This window comes from Esox lucius, chromosome 14 (genome assembly GCF_011004845.1).
Source record: "Esox lucius isolate fEsoLuc1 chromosome 14, fEsoLuc1.pri, whole genome shotgun sequence".
NCBI lineage: Eukaryota > Metazoa > Chordata > Actinopteri > Esociformes > Esocidae > Esox > Esox lucius.
Window position 1 is genome coordinate 35,212,961 of NC_047582.1, and position 21,233 is coordinate 35,234,193.

Here is a 21,233-nt window from a genome sequence, read left to right on the forward strand (position 1 = left end):
ACAATCACACTTGTCAACAGACCTGCAGACATACACACACGTCAACAGACCTGCAGACATACACACACGTCAACAGACCTGCAGACATACACACACGTCAACAGACCTGCAGACATACACACACGTCAACAGACCTGCAGACATACACACACGTCAACAGACCTGCAGACATACACACACGTCAACAGACCTGCAGACATACACACACGTCAACAGACCTGCAGACATACACACACGTCAACAGACCTGCAGACATACACACACGTCAACAGACCTGCAGACATACACACACGTCAACAGACCTGCAGACATACACACACGTCAACAGACCTGCAGACATACACACACGTCAACAGACCTGCAGACATACACACACGTCAACAGACCTGCAGACATACACACACGTCAACAGACCTGCAGACATACACACACGTCAACAGACCTGCAGACATTCAGTATGCTGGACACCCAGGTCAGCCTGGTGGAAGAGAAGTGAAGGTTAAACGGAACACACCTGTTGTAAACATCGAGCATTCTCTTGGCGTAGGAGTAGCCAAAGTTAGATTTGTGAGGAGGGCCATTGTGGATCTAGAAAGAAACATAATTGAGCTCACAACCAGGATGTCACACTGATGACAACAGAGAACTACTGTCTCACACATGCACATAAAACACAGAGGAAGACTCTCTTCACCATGGTCTCATCAACGGGGTAGGTGGTCTTGTCAGGGAAGATGCAGGTGGACAGACATGAGACCACCCGGACAGCATCCACCTCGTGAGCAGCCTGAAGAACGTTGTCATTGATGTAAATGTTGTTCCTCTGGAGACGTGGACGGTTAGAAACATAAAACATACTGATAATAAACATTCGCTAATCGTTGTAGATTTTAGGTCTTTGATGAAAAACACATTTTAAAGTAAACAGGACAACAGCTGAGTATAACCATGTTGGAAGAATGATACACGGACGAAGAGAATGATAAAGTAGAGCTCAATTACTTTCTGACATCCTATTTGCACATGGAGGAAAATCAATTGCTACCTGAGATTCTTTTCTATGTAGGGTGAAACTCCCCATTTCTAACAGATAAAACAACAAAAGAGATTTTTTGCGTATTAATGTCCATAAGTGGCGGGAAGAGGAAAGGCCACTAGGCACTCATGAACACACGTTACATCTCAGTTTACAGATATACACTTTGATGACCCCATAAAGACAGAAAGGTTAACAGGAAAACACTTCTAGCTCATTCAAATTAAAGTTATCAATTCTGTGAAAGATGCTTGGGTGATAGAAGACCATGCCTCCACCACTGACCACTATATTATCATTAAGTAAAGACTGAACAATAAAAAATAAAGGTTTCCCACACTACACAATTACTTTTATCTTCAGGAGGGGGGAAAATGTGCTTTAAATTTGTAAGTAGGCACATACTAAAGCACATTACAGACTGTTAACAGTAGGTTATAAACATATTAGTGCTTATTTCAAACCACACTATTGAATGTGTGTTCACGTCTTACCCAGAAGTCCAGGTTGGCTCTCATGTTTTTGAAGAGTCCTCCAACCATGGCTGCCAAGTGAATGACATGTGTTGGCTGGTGTTTCTGAAACACCTCCCGTGTCTCACCCGCGTCCCTGAGGATGCACACCAATGCACGCAGCAACGAATGCACCAATGCACACACACACACACACACACACAGCTTAATTTTTGAAGTACAGGAACAAAAGTAATGTTGGACTACAAAGGGGAACAAGTGAGTGTGCTTTGCCCTGTGTTCATATTTGGTGTGACTGTATGTCTACGTGTGTGTTTTCTCACATGAGGTTTGCGTCCGTAGAAGAGAGGAAGATCCACTCCTCACCCTCCCGGATCCCTCGCTCTTCACGGACCACATGCTGTATGGCCCTACCCACCAAACCGGTCCCCCCGGTAACCAACACACGCATAGGAGCACTCTGATCCAAAATGTTATCTTCCATCTGTGGAGAGGGAGAACGAGCTGGGGTGAAATAAGGGAAAACATAAGGAAAAGGAATAGGCAAAATATTATATCTACATCTTTTAAGTAGTTTGAATTTGTGAAGAATGTGTGGCTAATGTTTTTTTAATTCACAATTGGTAAAATGTTACATATGAATTTCACATTCTATTCATGGGGACGTATTTTATGGGGACAAATCATTGTCAACAGATTGTCTTACATCGATGCTTGTTGTTTTGGATTCTCGCAGTTTTTCTAACTGATGTTATGGCACCAGAAACATTTTCTGAGCATGTTCCATGTTGTTTAACCCTGTCTCGATGCAATTAAACTGGTTAGGAATGGAACTGCAACACTTAGTAACGGTAGAATATTTTTTTTTCTGGTTGATGGTTTTTCTTTTCTTTGCAACTGAAGTGTTCTTTCTAGACATGTATATAATGTTGGGTTTTTGTCTCTTTACTTTTCGGAGTTGAGATTCTGTTAAGGGTATATTTCCGCACCTTAGATTATTTCACAGAGTGATAGAATGACTTGCCGACCGTTGACTTGCCAGTGCCTTAAATATTATCTTCAAAAGTGGAGGAAAAAAAACATGCTTTGTAAGTAGGAAAACCCGCAAAATCGGCAGGGTATCAATTACTTGTTCTCCTCAATGTAGGTAGTTCTTCATATAGAGTAATTATTAAGAGTCATTATGTTTCCTTTGTTTTAGAAAATATGAAACACTGACATATATGCCCTCTTATATTTGCACTTATGGTAAGATGCTAACTGCATTTTGTTGTACTGTACTTGTACTTTTTGAATGACAATACATTTGAAACTAATCTAATATATTCACCAATTAAAAAAGGTTTTGTTTCTGTAGAAGAATGTATAAAATGTTCACCAATGTTTATCTTTAATTTCTTCATCAGCTCAGTTACATACATTTTGTCATCATGCCAGATCCCAATATTTTTATAGAAAGGAACTCTGTTTTCACATACTCTATTTTTAGTTCCTGAAAATAGAGTATGTGAGAGTATGTTAACCATCATTTTAATAATATTTTTGACCTTGAATATATGAAGGACCAAAAGAGTCAAAATAAATAATATAAAAATAATTAAATAAATAAATATCAATATATAAGGCCCTTTCTTCAAGTAATGGTATGATATTTCCTAAGAACATTTTATTTTCTCAAGTTAGTTTTTTTATCACATGATGTCTTTTTCATTCTATCATGGCACATTTAATAATTTCATGGCATATTTCATCACTTAATGGCATATTTAATCATTTAATGACATAATTAAACATATAATGCCTAATTCCATTGCATATTTCATCACTTAATGACATATTTCATCATTTAATGACATAATTAAACATATAATGCTTTATTTCAATGCATATTTCATGATCACAAGGGATGTGTAAATAAATGCAAATGGTCCGTTCGTTCTTTTGTGTTGTTTGTTGTATGAAAGTTAGAAATGTTTCTACTGCATATATTACAGAATAAGTACAATTCTTCTTGACCAGTATCCCTCCAAAATTCCTGTTGATATTTTGTGATCCTGATGTCCCACCTAGCTCAATGGCATCGCCCAATGCTAAAATGCAGTTATGGCCAATAGATTTTGCCATTTTGTCAATGATTGGAATCATGTCATACGTTGAATCAATGAGCCAAAATTGTGCACTAATCCCCACGGTAAACTGTGTGTTACAATTATACAGTGCTTAGGGAATAATGTGTAATTAGGAATAACTCCATGTGCAGTATCAGATGAACAGATGCCAAAATCTTACCCTGTAGAATCTTCTGTTAGAGTTTCACGTCGTCTTTTATCTGCAAAGATCTCCACCGAAGCTTTAGTTTGTCTTGTCCTGTAAAATGAGTTATACCTGTTGTTCCCTTCCTATTTAAGAACCATTCATCCAATCAGGTTTAGATTCCTCAAACTGTTCAGAGAGTTAATCTCCTACGCATAATTGACACGTCAACTTCATACGTATTTGTTAGCTCAAATCCTGCTGGACCCGTCTTAAACACAAAGCCCACCACGCTTGAATGTTGTGAAAGCATCTGTGTTTCCCTCAATGTAGATTTCTCTTTTGATTAACATGTAAAATGTCTTTCACAACCAGCTTTTTTCTACACATAGGCTAAGATCACAAGATACAGGCCTGCATATTTTACCTAGAGTTTCTAAACAAACAGCTTTCTCCCATAGAGATCAACTACTCTGGAATGATCTGCCGTTTAAATAGAGACACAGAGTCACTCTCAACATGTAAGTGTCTACTAAGAACTAATCTCTTCGGCAAGTTCTGTGATTTTGTGTAGTTTAACCTAGGAGTGTCTAAATTCCAAATTTTTACACTGCAATTATCTATTAAGTTTGGCCTGGGGGTTGCATGCAGTGGCATGTCCAGGATTTTAGATGTGGCTTGTCCAGGATTTTAGACATGGCTTGTGTCAGGACTCAGCCCTCCTGAGCTGTTTCTGTCATTACATCTCCCCGAGTACCAGTCTCCTTGTTCCCGGCACTCCATGAAGGCACCCGTAATCACCACTGATCCTGAGCACCTGCACCAGTCTACACACCTGGGGGGCTGATTGCCACTCTCCCTATAAATAGGAGAGTTCTGCTTTCAGTCCCTGCCGGATTATTGTACAGCCACGTAATTATTACAGTGTTCTCTACCTAATTAACCAAGCTATCCTATTGCCCGAGTATCCTGTTTTTATCTTCTGCTCACCGTGTTTTTTCCCCCGTTCGTTTCCAGCCCCTTGTTCCGAGACCCGTCCTGTACCTCCCTCCCAACCACCTTTCTGCCTTCCCGTTATCGACCTTCGCCTGGACTGACTCCCCGCTCTGTTAACTGAACCCTGCCTGACTATTCGACCATTCTTGCCTCCCGGACTTCGTACCTCTGCTACCCACTATCCACCCTCCAACAATACATTCATACCCGCCTACGTAATTCTCACGTATCTCCACTGTCATCTCCGACTACTACAATAATCATCATCATTGTCCTTTTACCCCGGTAAAAGGTCTGTATCTGCTTCTGGATCCTACCTCTGTCCTGAGTCCCGGGAATCGTGACAGCTTGTCCAGGATTTTAGACGTGGCTTGTCCAGGATATCGTAGCAAAAACAATTATTGAAAATGTGTTTTCATGTGAAATAAGTAGCCCGCGTTATGAGACTATCAGTGATTGTTGCTGCAGGTAGGACAGCTAGTTAGTAAGGTGGGTGTGCAATTCTTTTAGTAGCTAGTCTAGTCCCATACTGAAGGTAATGCAACCACGAATATACGGATGCGATTTGTGATGAATATCAAAACATTTGAAAAAACTATTTCAAAGGCAAACTAAAACATTATTTAAAAATGTATGCTTGATTATTTATGAAAAAACTAAGTGGAAGCTCTTTGATAATGTAATGAAAAATAAATTGATGCTATTTGTGATCTGAATTTGAAGAAGCAATTTCAAAAGGAAACTTATTATTTAAAAATCTATGCTTCATGGCTCTTAGATAGTGCCATGAAGAATTTGAAAAAGTTATTTCAAAAGGAATATTTAAAATATTAGTAAAAAATATATGGTTGATCATTGGTGATAAATCAAAGTTGAGGCTCTTAGATAATGTAATGGTGAATATATTACCGTGATTTCTGATAAATATCTGCAATTTTTGAAATAAATATTTCAAGGTATAAGTTACCAACTGTATCATAAAAAGCCTTCATTCGGAGGACTGGACTTTTAGCCCGGCCGCCACCCCAGTTGTCTGGAGTTTCTGCTATAATATACTTATTTTATTTTATTAAATGGTATTATATTTTTTCTATTTTAGTTGTAATCTCTATTTGGTCCATGATGAGCAACATCAGCAATGGAGCAGTCAGGATAGTGCTAATATAGTCTAGCAGTAGTAAAAGAAGGTACTGCTATTTATTATAGTTAAGGTATGTCTGATATCATCGACTAGCTGATGTAATGCAATCGTCAATATTATTGTGCACTAATCCCCACGGTAAACTGTGTGTTACAATTATACAGTGCTTAGGGAATAATGTGTAATTAGGAATAACTCCATGTGCAGTATCAGATGAATAGATGCCAAAATCTTACCCTGTAGAATATTCCGTTAGAGCTTCACGTCGTCTTTTATCTGCAAAGATCTCCACTGAAGCTTTAGTTTGTCTTGTCCTGTAAAATGAGTTATACCTGTTGTTCCCTTCCTATTTAAGAACCATTCATCCAATCAGGTTTAGATTCCTCAAACTGTTCAGAGGGTTCATCTTCTACGCATAATTGACACGTCAACTTCATACGTTTTTGTTACCTCAAATCCTGCTGGACCTGTCTTAAACACAAAGCCCACCACGCTTGAATGTTGTGAAAGCATCTGTGTTTCCCTCAATGTAGATTTCTCTTTTTATTAACATGTAAAATGTCTTTCACAACCAGCTTTTTTCTACACATAGGCTAAGATCACAAGATGCAGGCCTCCATATTTTACCTAGAGTTTCTAAACAAACGGCTGAAGGCAGGGCTTTCTCCCATAGAGATCAACTACTCTGGAATGATCTGCCGTTTAAATAGAGACACAGAGTCACTTTCAACATGTAAGTGTCTACTAAGAACTAATCTCTTCGGCAAGTTCTGTGATTTTGTGTAGTTTAACCTAGGAGTGTCAAAATTCCAAATTTTTACCCTGCAATTATCTATTAAGTTTGGCCTGGGGGTTGCATGCAGTGGCTTGTCCAGGATTTTAGATGTGGCTTGTCCAGGATTTTAGACGTGGCTTGTCCAGGATATTAGACATGGCTTGTCCAGGATATTAGACATGGCTTGTCCAGGATTTTAGATGTGGCTTGTCCAGGATTTTAGACGTGGCTTGTCCAGGATTTTAGACGTGGCTTGTCCAGGATATCGTAGCAAAAACAATTATTGAAAATATGTTTTCATGTGAAATAAGTAGCCTGCGTTATGAGACTAGCAGTGATTGTTGCTGCAGGTAGGACAGCTAGTTAGTAAGGTAGGTGTGCAATTCTTTTAGTAGCTAGTCTAGTCCCATACTGGAGGTAATGCAACCAAGAATATACGGATGCGATTTGTGATGAATATCAAAACATTTGAAAAACGATTTCAAAGGCAAACTAAAACATTAGTTAAAAATGTATGCTTGATTATTTATGAAAAAACTAAGTTGAAGCTCTTTGATAATGTAATGAAAAATAAATTCATGCTATTTGTGATCTGAATTTGAAGAAGCAATTTCAAAAGGAAACTTATTATTTAAAAATCTATGCTTCATTATTTGTAAAAAAGTTGAGGCTCTTAGATAGTGCCCTGAAGAATTTGAAAAAGTTATTTCAAAAGGAATATTTAAAATATTAGTAAAAAATATATGGTTGATCATTGGTGATAAATCAAAGTTGAGGCTCTTAGATAATGTAATGGTGAATATATTACGGTGATTTCTGATAAATATCTGCATCTGCAAATATTTCAAGGTATAAGTTACCAACTGTATCATAAAAAGCCTTCATTCGGAGGACTGGACTTTTAGCCCGGTCGCCACCCCAGTTGTCAGGAGTTTCTGCTATAATATATTTATTTTATTTTATTAAATGGTATTATATTTTTTCTATTTTAGTTGTTAATCTCTATTTGGTCCATGATAAGCAACATCAGCAATGGAGCAGTCAGGATAGTGCTAATATAGTCTAGCAGTAATAAAAGAAGGTACTGCCATTTATTATAGTTAAGGTATGGCTGATATCATCGACTAGCTGATGTAATGCAATCGTCAATATTATTGGTAAAGTTAGTTAGTTAGCAAATTTGTAGATGAAGAATCTTGTAGCTAGCTGCCATTGTAGTCTCCTTAAAAAGGGGTACATAGAAATATTAAAACACAGACAGACAGACACTTGTTGCGTTTCCCTCGATCTCTGTATTATGAGTGTAAAATTACAATGACATGCATAATAACTTGCATATAACAATATTGCGTTCTCTGTATTCATAAAACAACCCGCCTTAAATTTTCTGTCAAAACACAAATAAAGATATGAGCATCAATTGGCATTAAACACTATATCCATCATGTTACACACAATAAACAAGATGACTTATAAATCAGAATGGGTGTAATACAGTATATTATGCTCTGTACTCTATATGTAGTGCATATTAATCACAAACATCTTAGTTGTACCACTTTACACGTCATTCATTTTATGTGATAACTGCAGGCTAACAATACTGTCCCTTGAATTAACATTTAAATTAAATTCATGGTCCGTATAATATTTAGAGGTGTCACCATGGGCGAAGCTAGCCCCTTTTTAGGGGAGCTTCAGCACCCCTAAAAAGGAGCTCCGCACCCCTAAAACTTGGAGTAAGAAATGTTGTTATTCTAACATTTCTGTTCGTCTTTGACAAGGTTAAATAATGTCCAAAACATACTCCGTAGTTTGTGGTTTAAAATGTATGTGTTAAGGAGGAAAATGAAACCATCCCCGCTTAGCAAATGGTGTCATCCTCATCTCTTCTTCTACTTCTCTGTAACTGCACCGCTCAGCACGACCGTCATCCAGCGCGAAACACACGCAGAGTGAGAACCCGTTATGTAGTGTTGTGAATCAACTAAGTTGCTCCAAAGCTGTGTCTCACACTTCTTTCCTTTTACCTAGAGTTGTTCCGATTCTGAAACCATATCGGTGAGTACTGGAGTCAGTATCCTGAATCACCGCACACCTATAATAAGTGTTTATTTTCGGACTATTTTACTCCAGCGGGTCGCCGCCGCTGTGGAGTAGCACAGGACCTGGGTGACTCGTCCATTGTCGTAAACGGAGAGAAGTAGCGCCAGTTACAATGTTCTTCCGCAAGACGCATGCAGTTCTGTTTATTAAAAGACGGATTCAGGTGAGAGACTAGGGACAGTCCATAATGACCTCTGTCTTTTATTTTTATTTTTTTGTTCTTCTGAAATGTGTTAAGCTGAAGTAACAGATAATGCAAACCAGCTATCAATATACTTATCTAGGCAATGGTCCCCTGCTTTAATTTTTTTTAAATTTATTTCAAACCCACAATGGAGAATACAGCTTCTCTTGTGAAAGGAATTTGTGATTTAAAAAAGTTTCTAAGCCCAATAATAATAATAATAAGGACATTTAAAATGACACTCCTCTGTGTGCCTTTTGATCATATCCTTAGAATATGTAAATGATCTCCATAAAATTTTTGTGACATGACTATCTGACCTCAACTCTCCTGCTTACAATATGTTTGTGTATGATTGTCAGTGCCAAGGGAAAGAGAGGGAGATGGAGAAGGAGTTAACGGTCAGGAAAACCAGCTGAGTGAAGAAGATTTTGTATTTGTTACAGGGGGCTGTCTGTGTGAACTCTCACAATTAAGCTGGTGCTCTGAAAAGGTCTCAAAAAAAGAAGAAAAAAATCTGGATTATATCCAACAACATCTTCACAAAATATGTTTTACCAGAGTTACTGGGGCCACTAATGACACAGCTGAACGGGTGTTGTAGTCGTGGGTCAAAACCGCTGTCCATCCTAGACTGTGGTTTAGTACCCATAAGGCCTTGTGCTGTAATCAGGGAGCAGTACACACTTGTTGTACACAACTCTGAAACGCTTAGACACTACTCGGTTTTTCAACGTGAATGTTCTTTTATCTCTAGCAATTGTGTCTGCATTAGCAAGGACAGGATCATCATCACCGCCCTCACCCCGTACAAAGTTATCAACCAGGCGTGTCAGCGTCTCCAAATTAACAATGGTTGTGTTGTAGCTGTTGAGCGTAATGCCTTTTGCTTTGAGACAGGTCAGACCTTTAACGGTTTTGTATCCGTATGTCTTTGGCCCACCACTAACAAATTGAGCTATGCTGTCACCATCCGGTAACTCATCGGTCAAGTCACCCAAGAATGGCCCCAGTGGGGGCACCCAATCCCCATGGCGGGTGACAAAGATCACGGAATCAGTGTCTGTGTAGAGTACACGTCTATCCAACTTTTCCAAGAGTGAATACAACTCGAGTCTAGCATAAGCGGTTGTGAACGCGGCAATAAAAATGTTGCCGTTACGTGGTTTGATTGGGGTCTGTTTTGTGTAACGCCACTGTACCATCGCAACAGTGTCTGAGATGAACGAGAAATAACCAACATCTATTTCACTGGAAAAAAGGTAGTGGCTAAACTCCTCCAGATCTGTAATTAACATTGTGTTCATAAGGTTAGTCCGCTCACCCATCTTACCCCAAAGACTATTCATTGCCAATTTAGCTAAAGATCGCCTAGCACTGTTTACAACAATGTTTTCCTTGTCAAGCTGCACACCCTCCTTTTCATGATATTCACGGATATACCGGTCTTTAGCCTCATCGTCAACCACAGATGGCGGGAAGCCACTAGCTTCCTGCTTGTGCTTCAGGAATGTTCTCATGTAATCTGCAAAAAGATCATCTGATGTCCTGGTGAAATCCCAGACTTCAAATATTTCCACAATGCGATAACCTTTCTCAACAGCCTTAACCAGCTCAATAGAAACCCAGGTACCGGTTAAAGATCTTTCTGAATCAGTATGTGAACAATCAGTTACCTGGTTTTCAGACTCTGCACATAATCTACACAATGGAAAGAACAGCTTACCGCCAACCCTGTGTGGTAAAACGGGGTGATAAAGGCCTTTCGGTGGACACACTGTAGCCTTAACAATACCAAAGTAGTTGTCTAGTGGTTTGAAATCTCGAAAGATTATGTCTGGATGCCCAATCGGATAAGTCTTTGTCTTGTTGCAGAATGGGTAAAGACTACAGACATCGTTATACTGAATAGTCTCCCCTTCTCGAGCCGTATACTTCAGATGAATTGCAATAGTACGACCACCAAAAAGAGCACCCCGAGGGTCAAGGCACTCTTGAGCACCAAAGGTCTTCAAGAAAGCTTTGACATCTGCGGATGTGTTTTTAAGCTGGTTCATCTCACACTCCCATATGTATTGAACATGTACGTTGTGTTGTTCTTTCAAAGCCTCTAGCTTTGTCAACCATTGCTGGTGCATCAACCCATACTGAATCTTTGTCATTGGATTGATGCTTGTTGAACAATGACACTTTGGGTGACCGTGCCAGAAACAACATAGAAATTCATAGACCGTGCTAAAACCATCGCGTTCAGCATATCCATCAACGTAGTAGGCACCAATTTTCACTTCACCCCTGTTCAGAGCGTGCTGTATTGATATATTCCCATCGGAGGCCACATATTCAAGCCACTGGATTGAGCTGTTTGAGAATGTCTTCTGACAACGGTTGTAGTTGTCTGAGGGGACCAATGCAATGGTGTCCTTGGGGAGGAATCTGTTGCAAAAGACTTTCATGCAAGCCGAAGCAATCATAATTGACCGGAATGGATCAACACCACCACACTCCAGGAACTCGAGTCTGTAGCGCATACAACCCTCTCTCAAGATGACCACATCATTCACGCAGTAAGCCTTTATTTCATCCTGAATGACAAAGGGGTCTGCGGAAACAGTTGCATACCATTGCAGAAACTCATCTTTTTCTTTAGCCATCATGGTATTCACACCATAGTAATGAGGTTCCGGATGGGGGCCAACATAGTTCTCATTCTCCTTGATGTTAAACTTGTAAGGAAAGTAGCCTTTTTTCGAATCCTTAAAACCCATAGCACGTGGCATGGCTGACAGCTTCACAGGTAGGAAGCAATGACTATCGATGTATCTCTGATTGAATGTGCTGTCTGTAAAAATCATGAGCTTGCTACCATTAGCAATAAGTGTCGTGCCAATACCATTGTTAGCAAGGTACTGCATCAAGATGTAACCATCAAAACCTTTAGAGTTGTGTGCTATAAATGTGTAGTCATTATATTTCGGTCGCCTAAACTTTTGGAAAAAAGCAGCGACACAACCATCTCCGGCTGAACACCACGTCTCGTTAGCAAAGCTTATTGCATACACAAAATTTGCTGTGTGTACACCATTCACCGGATTGGCAATAGTCTCAAAATCATAAAATATGTATTGCTCACTGGGGTCCTTGGGCTTGGAGGGTTTTATAAAACACTGATGATTCATTTCAACCGCCAGATCCACGTTACAATTGTGACATATGTTAGCCATGCACCTGTGCACTTTATAGTTGGTAACACTAACATTGTAATAACGGCCGCAATCGACACAGTATTTCTTCAGGTCACACCTGCTAACCCAACGATCAACACTTTTGTGGTGCTTCAAACGTTTATGCTGGTAATAACAACAATCTGAATAACATATCCGTTTACAGTCAGGGCACTGCTTTGTGTTACGGGGTTGGGTATGACTATCTTCATGAAGACAGACACTGCAGCTATGTTTACAACCATGATCACCACGTGTGTTGAAACCGGTATAGCACCAGTCACAGATATAAGACACACCCAGAAAACCCTTCAGATTCATGATGCCATAGAAATGGTTATCGTGTAAGTACATAAAGACAGTTCTAGGGTGGGTTTCCTCGCTGTTTTGAAACTTGGTAAAGCGACCATCCCGTGTTTGGTGAAAGACAACAATTTTACATCCTGTAATTTCTTCAAACCGAACAATATCTGTGAATGCCACACAATCATCTAACGCTAAACCAGCTCCTGTATGTAACTCACGACCACTAACCAGGGCCTCAGGATATGTGTACTGCGGGTTCAACATACCCATCAAACAAACAGAAAAACATGTAGAACCATTATTCACGGCCACATATTAATGCCTTCTTTTTTCCTGATAATCTGCTCTATCAACAGTGTTTGAGCTTTACGTCGCGGGGCACCACCCTCACGGTTTTTGACAATTTGTACCACCAGTTCTAGTGATTCATCAATCATAATCTCGGCATTACTCTGCATAACACTTTCAAGTAAATTACCAAACGTGCGTTCATTATATTCATCCGCTCTCATGGTCACATGTACGTGGTCTATCAGAGATTCACCACCAACTCAATCTGCAGACGATCACCAGGCCCGTGTACAAAGTCTGAAGCTCTAACAATCAAAGTATCCAAGCCTGCCATAATACTTGCGTAGAATGTGCCAAAATCACCAACTTTTTTGTAAATTTATCAACTGTCGCAATTCAACATTGTCAAACGCATTACGCTGTATAACTCTAACATCGCCATCACTGCACTGAGTTTGCATCAGAGAGCTCGAAGGAGTGTCAACTAGATCATGTGAAAAATGGGGGCTACTAAGCTCAGTTAACAAGCCTTGTATCTGAGGATTATTGTGCGCATCGCTTTGTAACAAAGTAATGGTTGGTTCATTTGTATTTTGGGGTGTGGTCGATTGATTATGTGTAGAGGTTGTTGGCTGTTCCGTGTCTGGTCTGTTGTTAGCATTATCTTTCGCCATTTCTCTGGTTTAACGTGTAAATAACAATCCACTTTTCAGATTTAAATATTCTAACTCAAACATACATTTACATACAGCGCAGTTTTGAAGAATTGGCTGTATTACCTTCAGCTTTCAAGCCTGAAAGAAAACAAAAATCCCCTCACGCTGTGCAGCCACAAGGAAGGGTGTCCGTAACTGACCCCATTGTGGTAATGTACTTTGTATCATCACCCGGCTGTCCTCAATCTGTTGGAATATAGAATGTTGTACCAAGGGTCAGTATGCATAGTCATAATTGTTAATAACACTGTAGAACAAGACTAAAAATGTCTGTAAATAATTAAACTTACACAAAGTATCTGCTCAGGTTGTGTAAGATCACAGTCTGACCACCCAGTCCAACTGAGGCAGATGCTGGTCACTTGAACTAAATACAAACAGGATTAACAAGTGTATACAGGTAATTAAAGCTGATTAACAATAATTTCAAAAGTCTACTTACCAAGAGCTGGAGGTCCAAAAATGTGTTTACCAAACACGGTCGGTGTTTAATTCCGCTCAACCTAAACCGGAGATTTAAACAGGCAATATACGCGACCTTGCTGGTAACTTTGTAACGTTTTGCCTTATAATGCAACTTAGAAGTTAATGCTGACTTAAACAACCATTTTTATTACAAAACTCACCATTGCTCATACATACACTTGTTTTTATTTATAACAATATTTTAAAACCCCAACCGCGACACAATCCACCTTTGCGAAATGTGTGGTTGGCCGGGCCATGGATACTCCTTCAAAATAATAGCATTGCTCATGCGATGTTAGTTTGCTGTAATGCTGTGTTGGACTACAAACCGTGAGACACGGGATGATTTCTAACCTGCATATACTACTGTTTGTATTAGTGGTTATTTAGGGACCATTGCTACTGGGCAGATATTATTTTGAAGCCCATCTCTTGTTAAAATGAATGTTGGGCTGAAACTATCCAAAATCGTAAGTCCCGTCCCATCCCCTTCTTTATATCTTGCAGAAAAACACGTCTCTCACGTGTAACTCCGTGCTTGTGGAAAAACACCATGTTACAACCACATTGTAAAACATGGAAGTTTACATCTGTACCACATGGCATTGGAACCCTGGCACCCTTTTGTTTAACACCAAACAACTTACCGCTGACACAACACTGGGAATTTAACATTCCGGAACCCTAAGCCCCGTTTGTTAGTTAACATTCCGGAACCCGAAGCCCCATTTGTTAATCATCAAACATAACCCACCTGTTATAACACTAGTCTGGTTTGCTCATCAGACGTTGTAAAACATCAAACACTGACACAATGTAATCATAAATCACAAAGTCACCGGACATGCATACGTCTCTCCTGAAGTCCCACCCTAACATACGTCATAACGGAAGTCCCACCCTACAAACCGGATGTCCCGCCCACCTGTCACATCAATATAGAAGTCCTGCCCCCCAGGACCATTCTGACACATTATACCCTACACTAACTACTAACAGTTGTCTGCTGATTTTTAATAAAGAATGATGTGTAGCATGAGTGTGGGATATTGTCCTTTTATAGTAAGTTCATTCATTCATTCATCTTCTTCCGCTTCATCCGGGGCCGGGTCGCGGGGGCAGCAGTCTAAGCAGAGATGCCCAGACTTCCCTCTCCCTAGACACTTCCTCCAGCTCTTCCGGGGGGACACTGAGGCGTTCCCAGGCCAGCCAGGAGACATAGTCCCTCCAGCGTGTCCTAGGTCTTCCCCGGGGTCTCCTCCGGAGGCATCCGAAACAGTTGCCCAAGCCACCTCAGCTGACCCCTCTCGATGTGGAGGAGCAGCGGCTCTACTCTGAGCTCCTCCCGGGTGACCAAGCTTCTCACCCTATCTCTAAGGGATCGCCCAGCCACCCTGCGGAGAAAGCTCATTTCGGCCGCCTGTATCCAGGATCTTGTCCTTTCGGTCATGACCCAAAGCTCATGACCATAGGTGAGAGTAGGAACGTAGATTGACCGGTAAATCGAGAGCTTCGCCTTGCGGCTCAGCTCTATCTTCACCACGACAGACCGATACATCGACCGCATTACTGCAGAAGCTGCACCAATCTGTCTGTCAATCTCCCGTTCCATCCTTCCCTCACTCGTGAACAAGACCCCTAGATACTTAAACTCCTCCACTTGAGGCACTCTCCACCAACCTGAAGTGGGCAAGCCACCCTTTTCCGACTGAGGACCATGGCCTTGGATTTGGAGGTACTGATTCTCATCCCCACTGCTTCACACTCGGCTGCAAACCGTCCCAGCGCATGCTGAAGGTCCTGGTTTGAAGGGGCCAACACAACAACATCATCCGCAAAGAGCAAAGACGAAATCGTGTGGTCCCCAAACCTGACACCCTCCGGCCCCTGGCTGCGCCTAAAAATTGTGTCCATAAAAATTATGAACAGAACCGGCGTCAAAGGGCAGCCCTGCCAGAGTCCAACATGCACTGGGAACAAGTCTGACTTACTGCCGGCAATGCGGACCAAGCTCCTGCTTCGGTCGTACAGGGACCTGACAGCCCTTAGCAAAGGACCCAGGACCCCATATTCCCGAGGCACCCTCCACAGGACGCCGCGAGGGACACAGTCGAATGCCTTCTCCAAATCCACAAAACACATGTGGACTGGTTGGGCAAACACCCCTTAATATAGTAAGTCAGATATTGTAAATAGTTGCACAAACTCAAATCACCACAGTAGTCATTTTTATCACATCCTTATCTGTCATGTTGGTCATTCCCTATTTAGTCCTTTCAGTATACTAGTCCAGGGTAGTTTGATTCTCAAAAGGCTTTCCAAACACAAACACCCCCCAACACACACACACAGACACATGTGAACAATCAGTTACCTGGTTTTCAGACTCTGCACATAATCTACACAATGGAAAGAACAGCTTACCGCCAACCCTGTGTGGTAAAACGGGGTGATAAAGGCCTTTCGGTGGACACACTGTAGCCTTAACAATACCAAAGTAGTTGTCTAGTGGTTTGAAATCTCGAAAGATTATGTCTGGATGCCCAATCGGATAAGTCTTTGTCTTGTTGCAGAATGGGTAAAGACTACAGACATCGTTATACTGAATAGTCTCCCCTTCTCGAGCCGTATACTTCAGATGAATTGCAATAGTACGACCACCAAAAAGAGCACCCCGAGGGTCAAGGCACTCTTGAGCACCAAAGGTCTTCAAGAAAGCTTTGACATCTGCGGATGTGTTTTTAAGCTGGTTCATCTCACACTCCCATATGTATTGAACATGTACGTTGTGTTGTTCTTTCAAAGCCTCTAGCTTTGTCAACCATTGCTGGTGCATCAACCCATACTGAATCTTTGTCATTGGATTGATGCTTGTTGAACAATGACACTTTGGGTGACCGTGCCAGAAAACAACATAGAAATTCATAGACCGTGCTAAAACCATCGCGTTCAGCATATCCATCAACGTAGTAGGCACCAATTTTCACTTCACCCCTGTTCAGAGCGTGCTGTATTGATATATTCCCATCGGAGGCCACATATTCAAGCCACTGGATTGAGCTGTTTGAGAATGTCTTCTGACAACGGTTGTAGTTGTCTGAGGGGACCAATGCAATGGTGTCCTTGGGGAGGAATCTGTTGCAAAAGACTTTCATGCAAGCCGAAGCAATCATAATTGACCGGAATGGATCAACACCACCACACTCCAGGAACTCGAGTCTGTAGCGCATACAACCCTCTCTCAAGATGACCACATCATTCACGCAGTAAGCCTTTATTTCATCCTGAATGACAAAGGGGTCTGCGGAAACAGTTGCATACCATTGCAGAAACTCATCTTTTTCTTTAGCCATCATGGTATTCACACCATAGTAATGAGGTTCCGGATGGGGGCCAACATAGTTCTCATTCTCCTTGATGTTAAACTTGTAAGGAAAGTAGCCTTTTTTCGAATCCTTAAAACCCATAGCACGTGGCATGGCTGACAGCTTCACAGGTAGGAAGCAATGACTATCGATGTATCTCTGATTGAATGTGCTGTCTGTAAAAATCATGAGCTTGCTACCATTAGCAATAAGTGTCGTGCCAATACCATTGTTAGCAAGGTACTGCATCAAGATGTAACCATCAAAACCTTTAGAGTTGTGTGCTATAAATGTGTAGTCATTATATTTCGGTCGCCTAAACTTTTGGAAAAAAGCAGCGACACAACCATCTCCGGCTGAACACCACGTCTCGTTAGCAAAGCTTATTGCATACACAAAATTTGCTGTGTGTACACCATTCACCGGATTGGCAATAGTCTCAAAATCATAAAATATGTATTGCTCACTGGGGTCCTTGGGCTTGGAGGGTTTTATAAAACACTGATGATTCATTTCAACCGCCAGATCCACGTTACAATTGTGACATATGTTAGCCATGCACCTGTGCACTTTATAGTTGGTAACACTAACATTGTAATAACGGCCGCAATCGACACAGTATTTCTTCAGGTCACACCTGCTAACCCAACGATCAACACTTTTGTGGTGCTTCAAACGTTTATGCTGGTAATAACAACAATCTGAATAACATATCCGTTTACAGTCAGGGCACTGCTTTGTGTTACGGGGTTGGGTATGACTATCTTCATGAAGACAGACACTGCAGCTATGTTTACAACCATGATCACCACGTGTGTTGAAACCGGTATAGCACCAGTCACAGATATAAGACACACCCAGAAAACCCTTCAGATTCATGATGCCATAGAAATGGTTATCGTGTAAGTACATAAAGACAGTTCTAGGGTGGGTTTCCTCGCTGTTTTGAAACTTGGTAAAGCGACCATCCCGTGTTTGGTGAAAGACAACAATTTTACATCCTGTAATTTCTTCAAACCGAACAATATCTGTGAATGCCACACAATCATCTAACGCTAAACCAGCTCCTGTATGTAACTCACGACCACTAACCAGGGCCTCAGGATATGTGTACTGCGGGTTCAACATACCCATCAAACAAACAGAAAAACATGTAGAACCATTATTCACGGCCACATATTAATGCCTTCTTTTTTCCTGATAATCTGCTCTATCAACAGTGTTTGAGCTTTACGTCGCGGGGCACCACCCTCACGGTTTTTGACAATTTGTACCACCAGTTCTAGTGATTCATCAATCATAATCTCGGCATTACTCTGCATAACACTTTCAAGTAAATTACCAAACGTGCGTTCATTATATTCATCCGCTCTCATGGTCACATGTACGTGGTCTATCAGAGATTCACCACCAACTCAATCTGCAGACGATCACCAGGCCTGTGTACAAAGTCTGAAGCTCTAACAATCAAAGTATCCAAGCCTGCCATAATACTTGCGTAGAATGTGCCAAAATCACCAACTTTTTTGTAAATTTATCAACTGTCGCAATTCAACATTGTCAAACGCATTACGCTGTATAACTCTAACATCGCCATCACTGCACTGAGTTTGCATCAGAGAGCTCGAAGGAGTGTCAACTAGATCATGTGAAAAATGGGGGCTACTAAGCTCAGTTAACAAGCCTTGTATCTGAGGATTATTGTGCGCATCGCTTTGTAACAAAGTAATGGTTGGTTCATTTGTATTTTGGGGTGTGGTCGATTGATTATGTGTAGAGGTTGTTGGCTGTTCCGTGTCTGGTCTGTTGTTAGCATTATCTTTCGCCATTTCTCTGGTTTAACGTGTAAATAACAATCCACTTTTCAGATTTAAATATTCTAACTCAAACATACATTTACATACAGCGCAGTTTTGAAGAATTGGCTGTATTACCTTCAGCTTTCAAGCCTGAAAGAAAACAAAAATCCCCTCACGCTGTGCAGCCACAAGGAAGGGTGTCCGTAACTGACCCCATTGTGGTAATGTACTTTGTATCATCACCCGGCTGTCCTCAATCTGTTGGAATATAGAATGTTGTACCAAGGGTCAGTATGCATAGTCATAATTGTTAATAACACTGTAGAACAAGACTAAAAATGTCTGTAAATAATTAAACTTACACAAAGTATCTGCTCAGGTTGTGTAAGATCACAGTCTGACCACCCAGTCCAACTGAGGCAGATGCTGGTCACTTGAACTAAATACAAACAGGATTAACAAGTGTATACAGGTAATTAAAGCTGATTAACAATAATTTCAAAAGTCTACTTACCAAGAGCTGGAGGTCCAAAAATGTGTTTACCAAACACGGTCGGTGTTTAATTCCGCTCAACCTAAACCGGAGATTTAAACAGGCAATATACGCGACCTTGCTGGTAACTTTGTAACGTTTTGCCTTATAATGCAACTTAGAAGTTAATGCTGACTTAAACAACCATTTTTATTACAAAACTCACCATTGCTCATACATACACTTGTTTTTATTTATAACAATATTTTAAAACCCCAACCGCGACACAATCCACCTTTGCGAAATGTGTGGTTGGCCGGGCCATGGATACTCCTTCAAAATAATAGCATTGCTCATGCGATGTTAGTTTGCTGTAATGCTGTGTTGGACTACAAACCGTGAGACACGGGATGATTTCTAACCTGCATATACTACTGTTTGTATTAGTGGTTATTTAGGGACCATTGCTACTGGGCAGATATTATTTTGAAGCCCATCTCTTGTTAAAATGAATGTTGGGCTGAAACTATCCAAAATCGTAAGTCCCGTCCCATCCCCTTCTTTATATCTTGCAGAAAAACACGTCTCTCACGTGTAACTCCGTGCTTGTGGAAAAACACCATGTTACAACCACATTGTAAAACATGGAAGTTTACATCTGTACCACATGGCATTGGAACCCTGGCACCCTTTTGTTTAACACCAAACAACTTACCGCTGACACAACACTGGGAATTTAACATTCCGGAACCCTAAGCCCCGTTTGTTAGTTAACATTCCGGAACCCGAAGCCCCATTTGTTAATCATCAAACATAACCCACCTGTTATAACACTAGTCTGGTTTGCTCATCAGACGTTGTAAAACATCAAACACTGACACAATGTAATCATAAATCACAAAGTCACCGGACATGCATACGTCTCTCCTGAAGTCCCACCCTAACATACGTCATAACGGAAGTCCCACCCTACAAACCGGATGTCCCGCCCACCTGTCACATCAATATAGAAGTCCTGCCCCCCAGGACCATTCTGACACATTATACCCTACACTAACTACTAACAGTTGTCTGCTGATTTTTAATAAAGAATGATGTGTAGCATGAGTGTGGGATATTGTCCTTTTATAGTAAGTTCATTCATTCATTCATCTTCTTCCGCTTCATCCGGGGCCGGGTCGCGGGGGCAGCAGTCTAAGCAGAGATGCCCAGACTTCCCTCTCCCTAGACACTTCCTCCAGCTCTTCCGGGGGGACACTGAGGCGTTCCCAGGCCAGCCAGGAGACATAGTCCCTCCAGCGTGTCCTAGGTCTTCCCCGGGGTCTCCTCCGGAGGCATCCGAAACAGTTGCCCAAGCCACCTCAGCTGACCCCTCTCGATGTGGAGGAGCAGCGGCTCTACTCTGAGCTCCTCCCGGGTGACCAAGCTTCTCACCCTATCTCTAAGGGATCGCCCAGCCACCCTGCGGAGAAAGCTCATTTCGGCCGCCTGTATCCAGGATCTTGTCCTTTCGGTCATGACCCAAAGCTCATGACCATAGGTGAGAGTAGGAACGTAGATTGACCGGTAAATCGAGAGCTTCGCCTTGCGGCTCAGCTCTATCTTCACCACGACAGACCGATACATCG

At 41.3% G+C, this 21,233-nt stretch overlaps 1 protein-coding gene across 3 annotated transcripts in view; it reads right to left on the bottom strand.

The window, feature by feature from the left end:
- LOC114840832 (GDP-L-fucose synthase-like) overlaps positions 1 to 21,233 on the bottom strand; it is a 58,487-nt gene that overhangs the window by 3,857 nt on the left and 33,397 nt on the right. Inside the window, exons 2-7 of one of the 3 annotated variants that reach the window (XM_034296969.1) lie at positions 6,136 to 6,213; positions 3,799 to 3,876; positions 1,833 to 1,993; positions 1,531 to 1,645; positions 695 to 823; positions 515 to 588 (exon numbers count right to left, since the gene is read on the bottom strand). In XM_034296969.1, the coding sequence (XP_034152860.1) occupies positions 515 to 588; positions 695 to 823; positions 1,531 to 1,645; positions 1,833 to 1,993 (479 nt within the window). In that variant the 5' untranslated portion in view covers positions 3,799 to 3,876; positions 6,136 to 6,213. Of the gene's footprint in view, positions 1 to 514; positions 589 to 694; positions 824 to 1,530; positions 1,646 to 1,832; positions 2,014 to 3,798; positions 3,877 to 6,135; positions 6,214 to 21,233 lie in introns of all 3 variants that reach the window. The other 2 variants (XM_034296971.1, XM_034296970.1) reach the window with 2 other exon arrangements.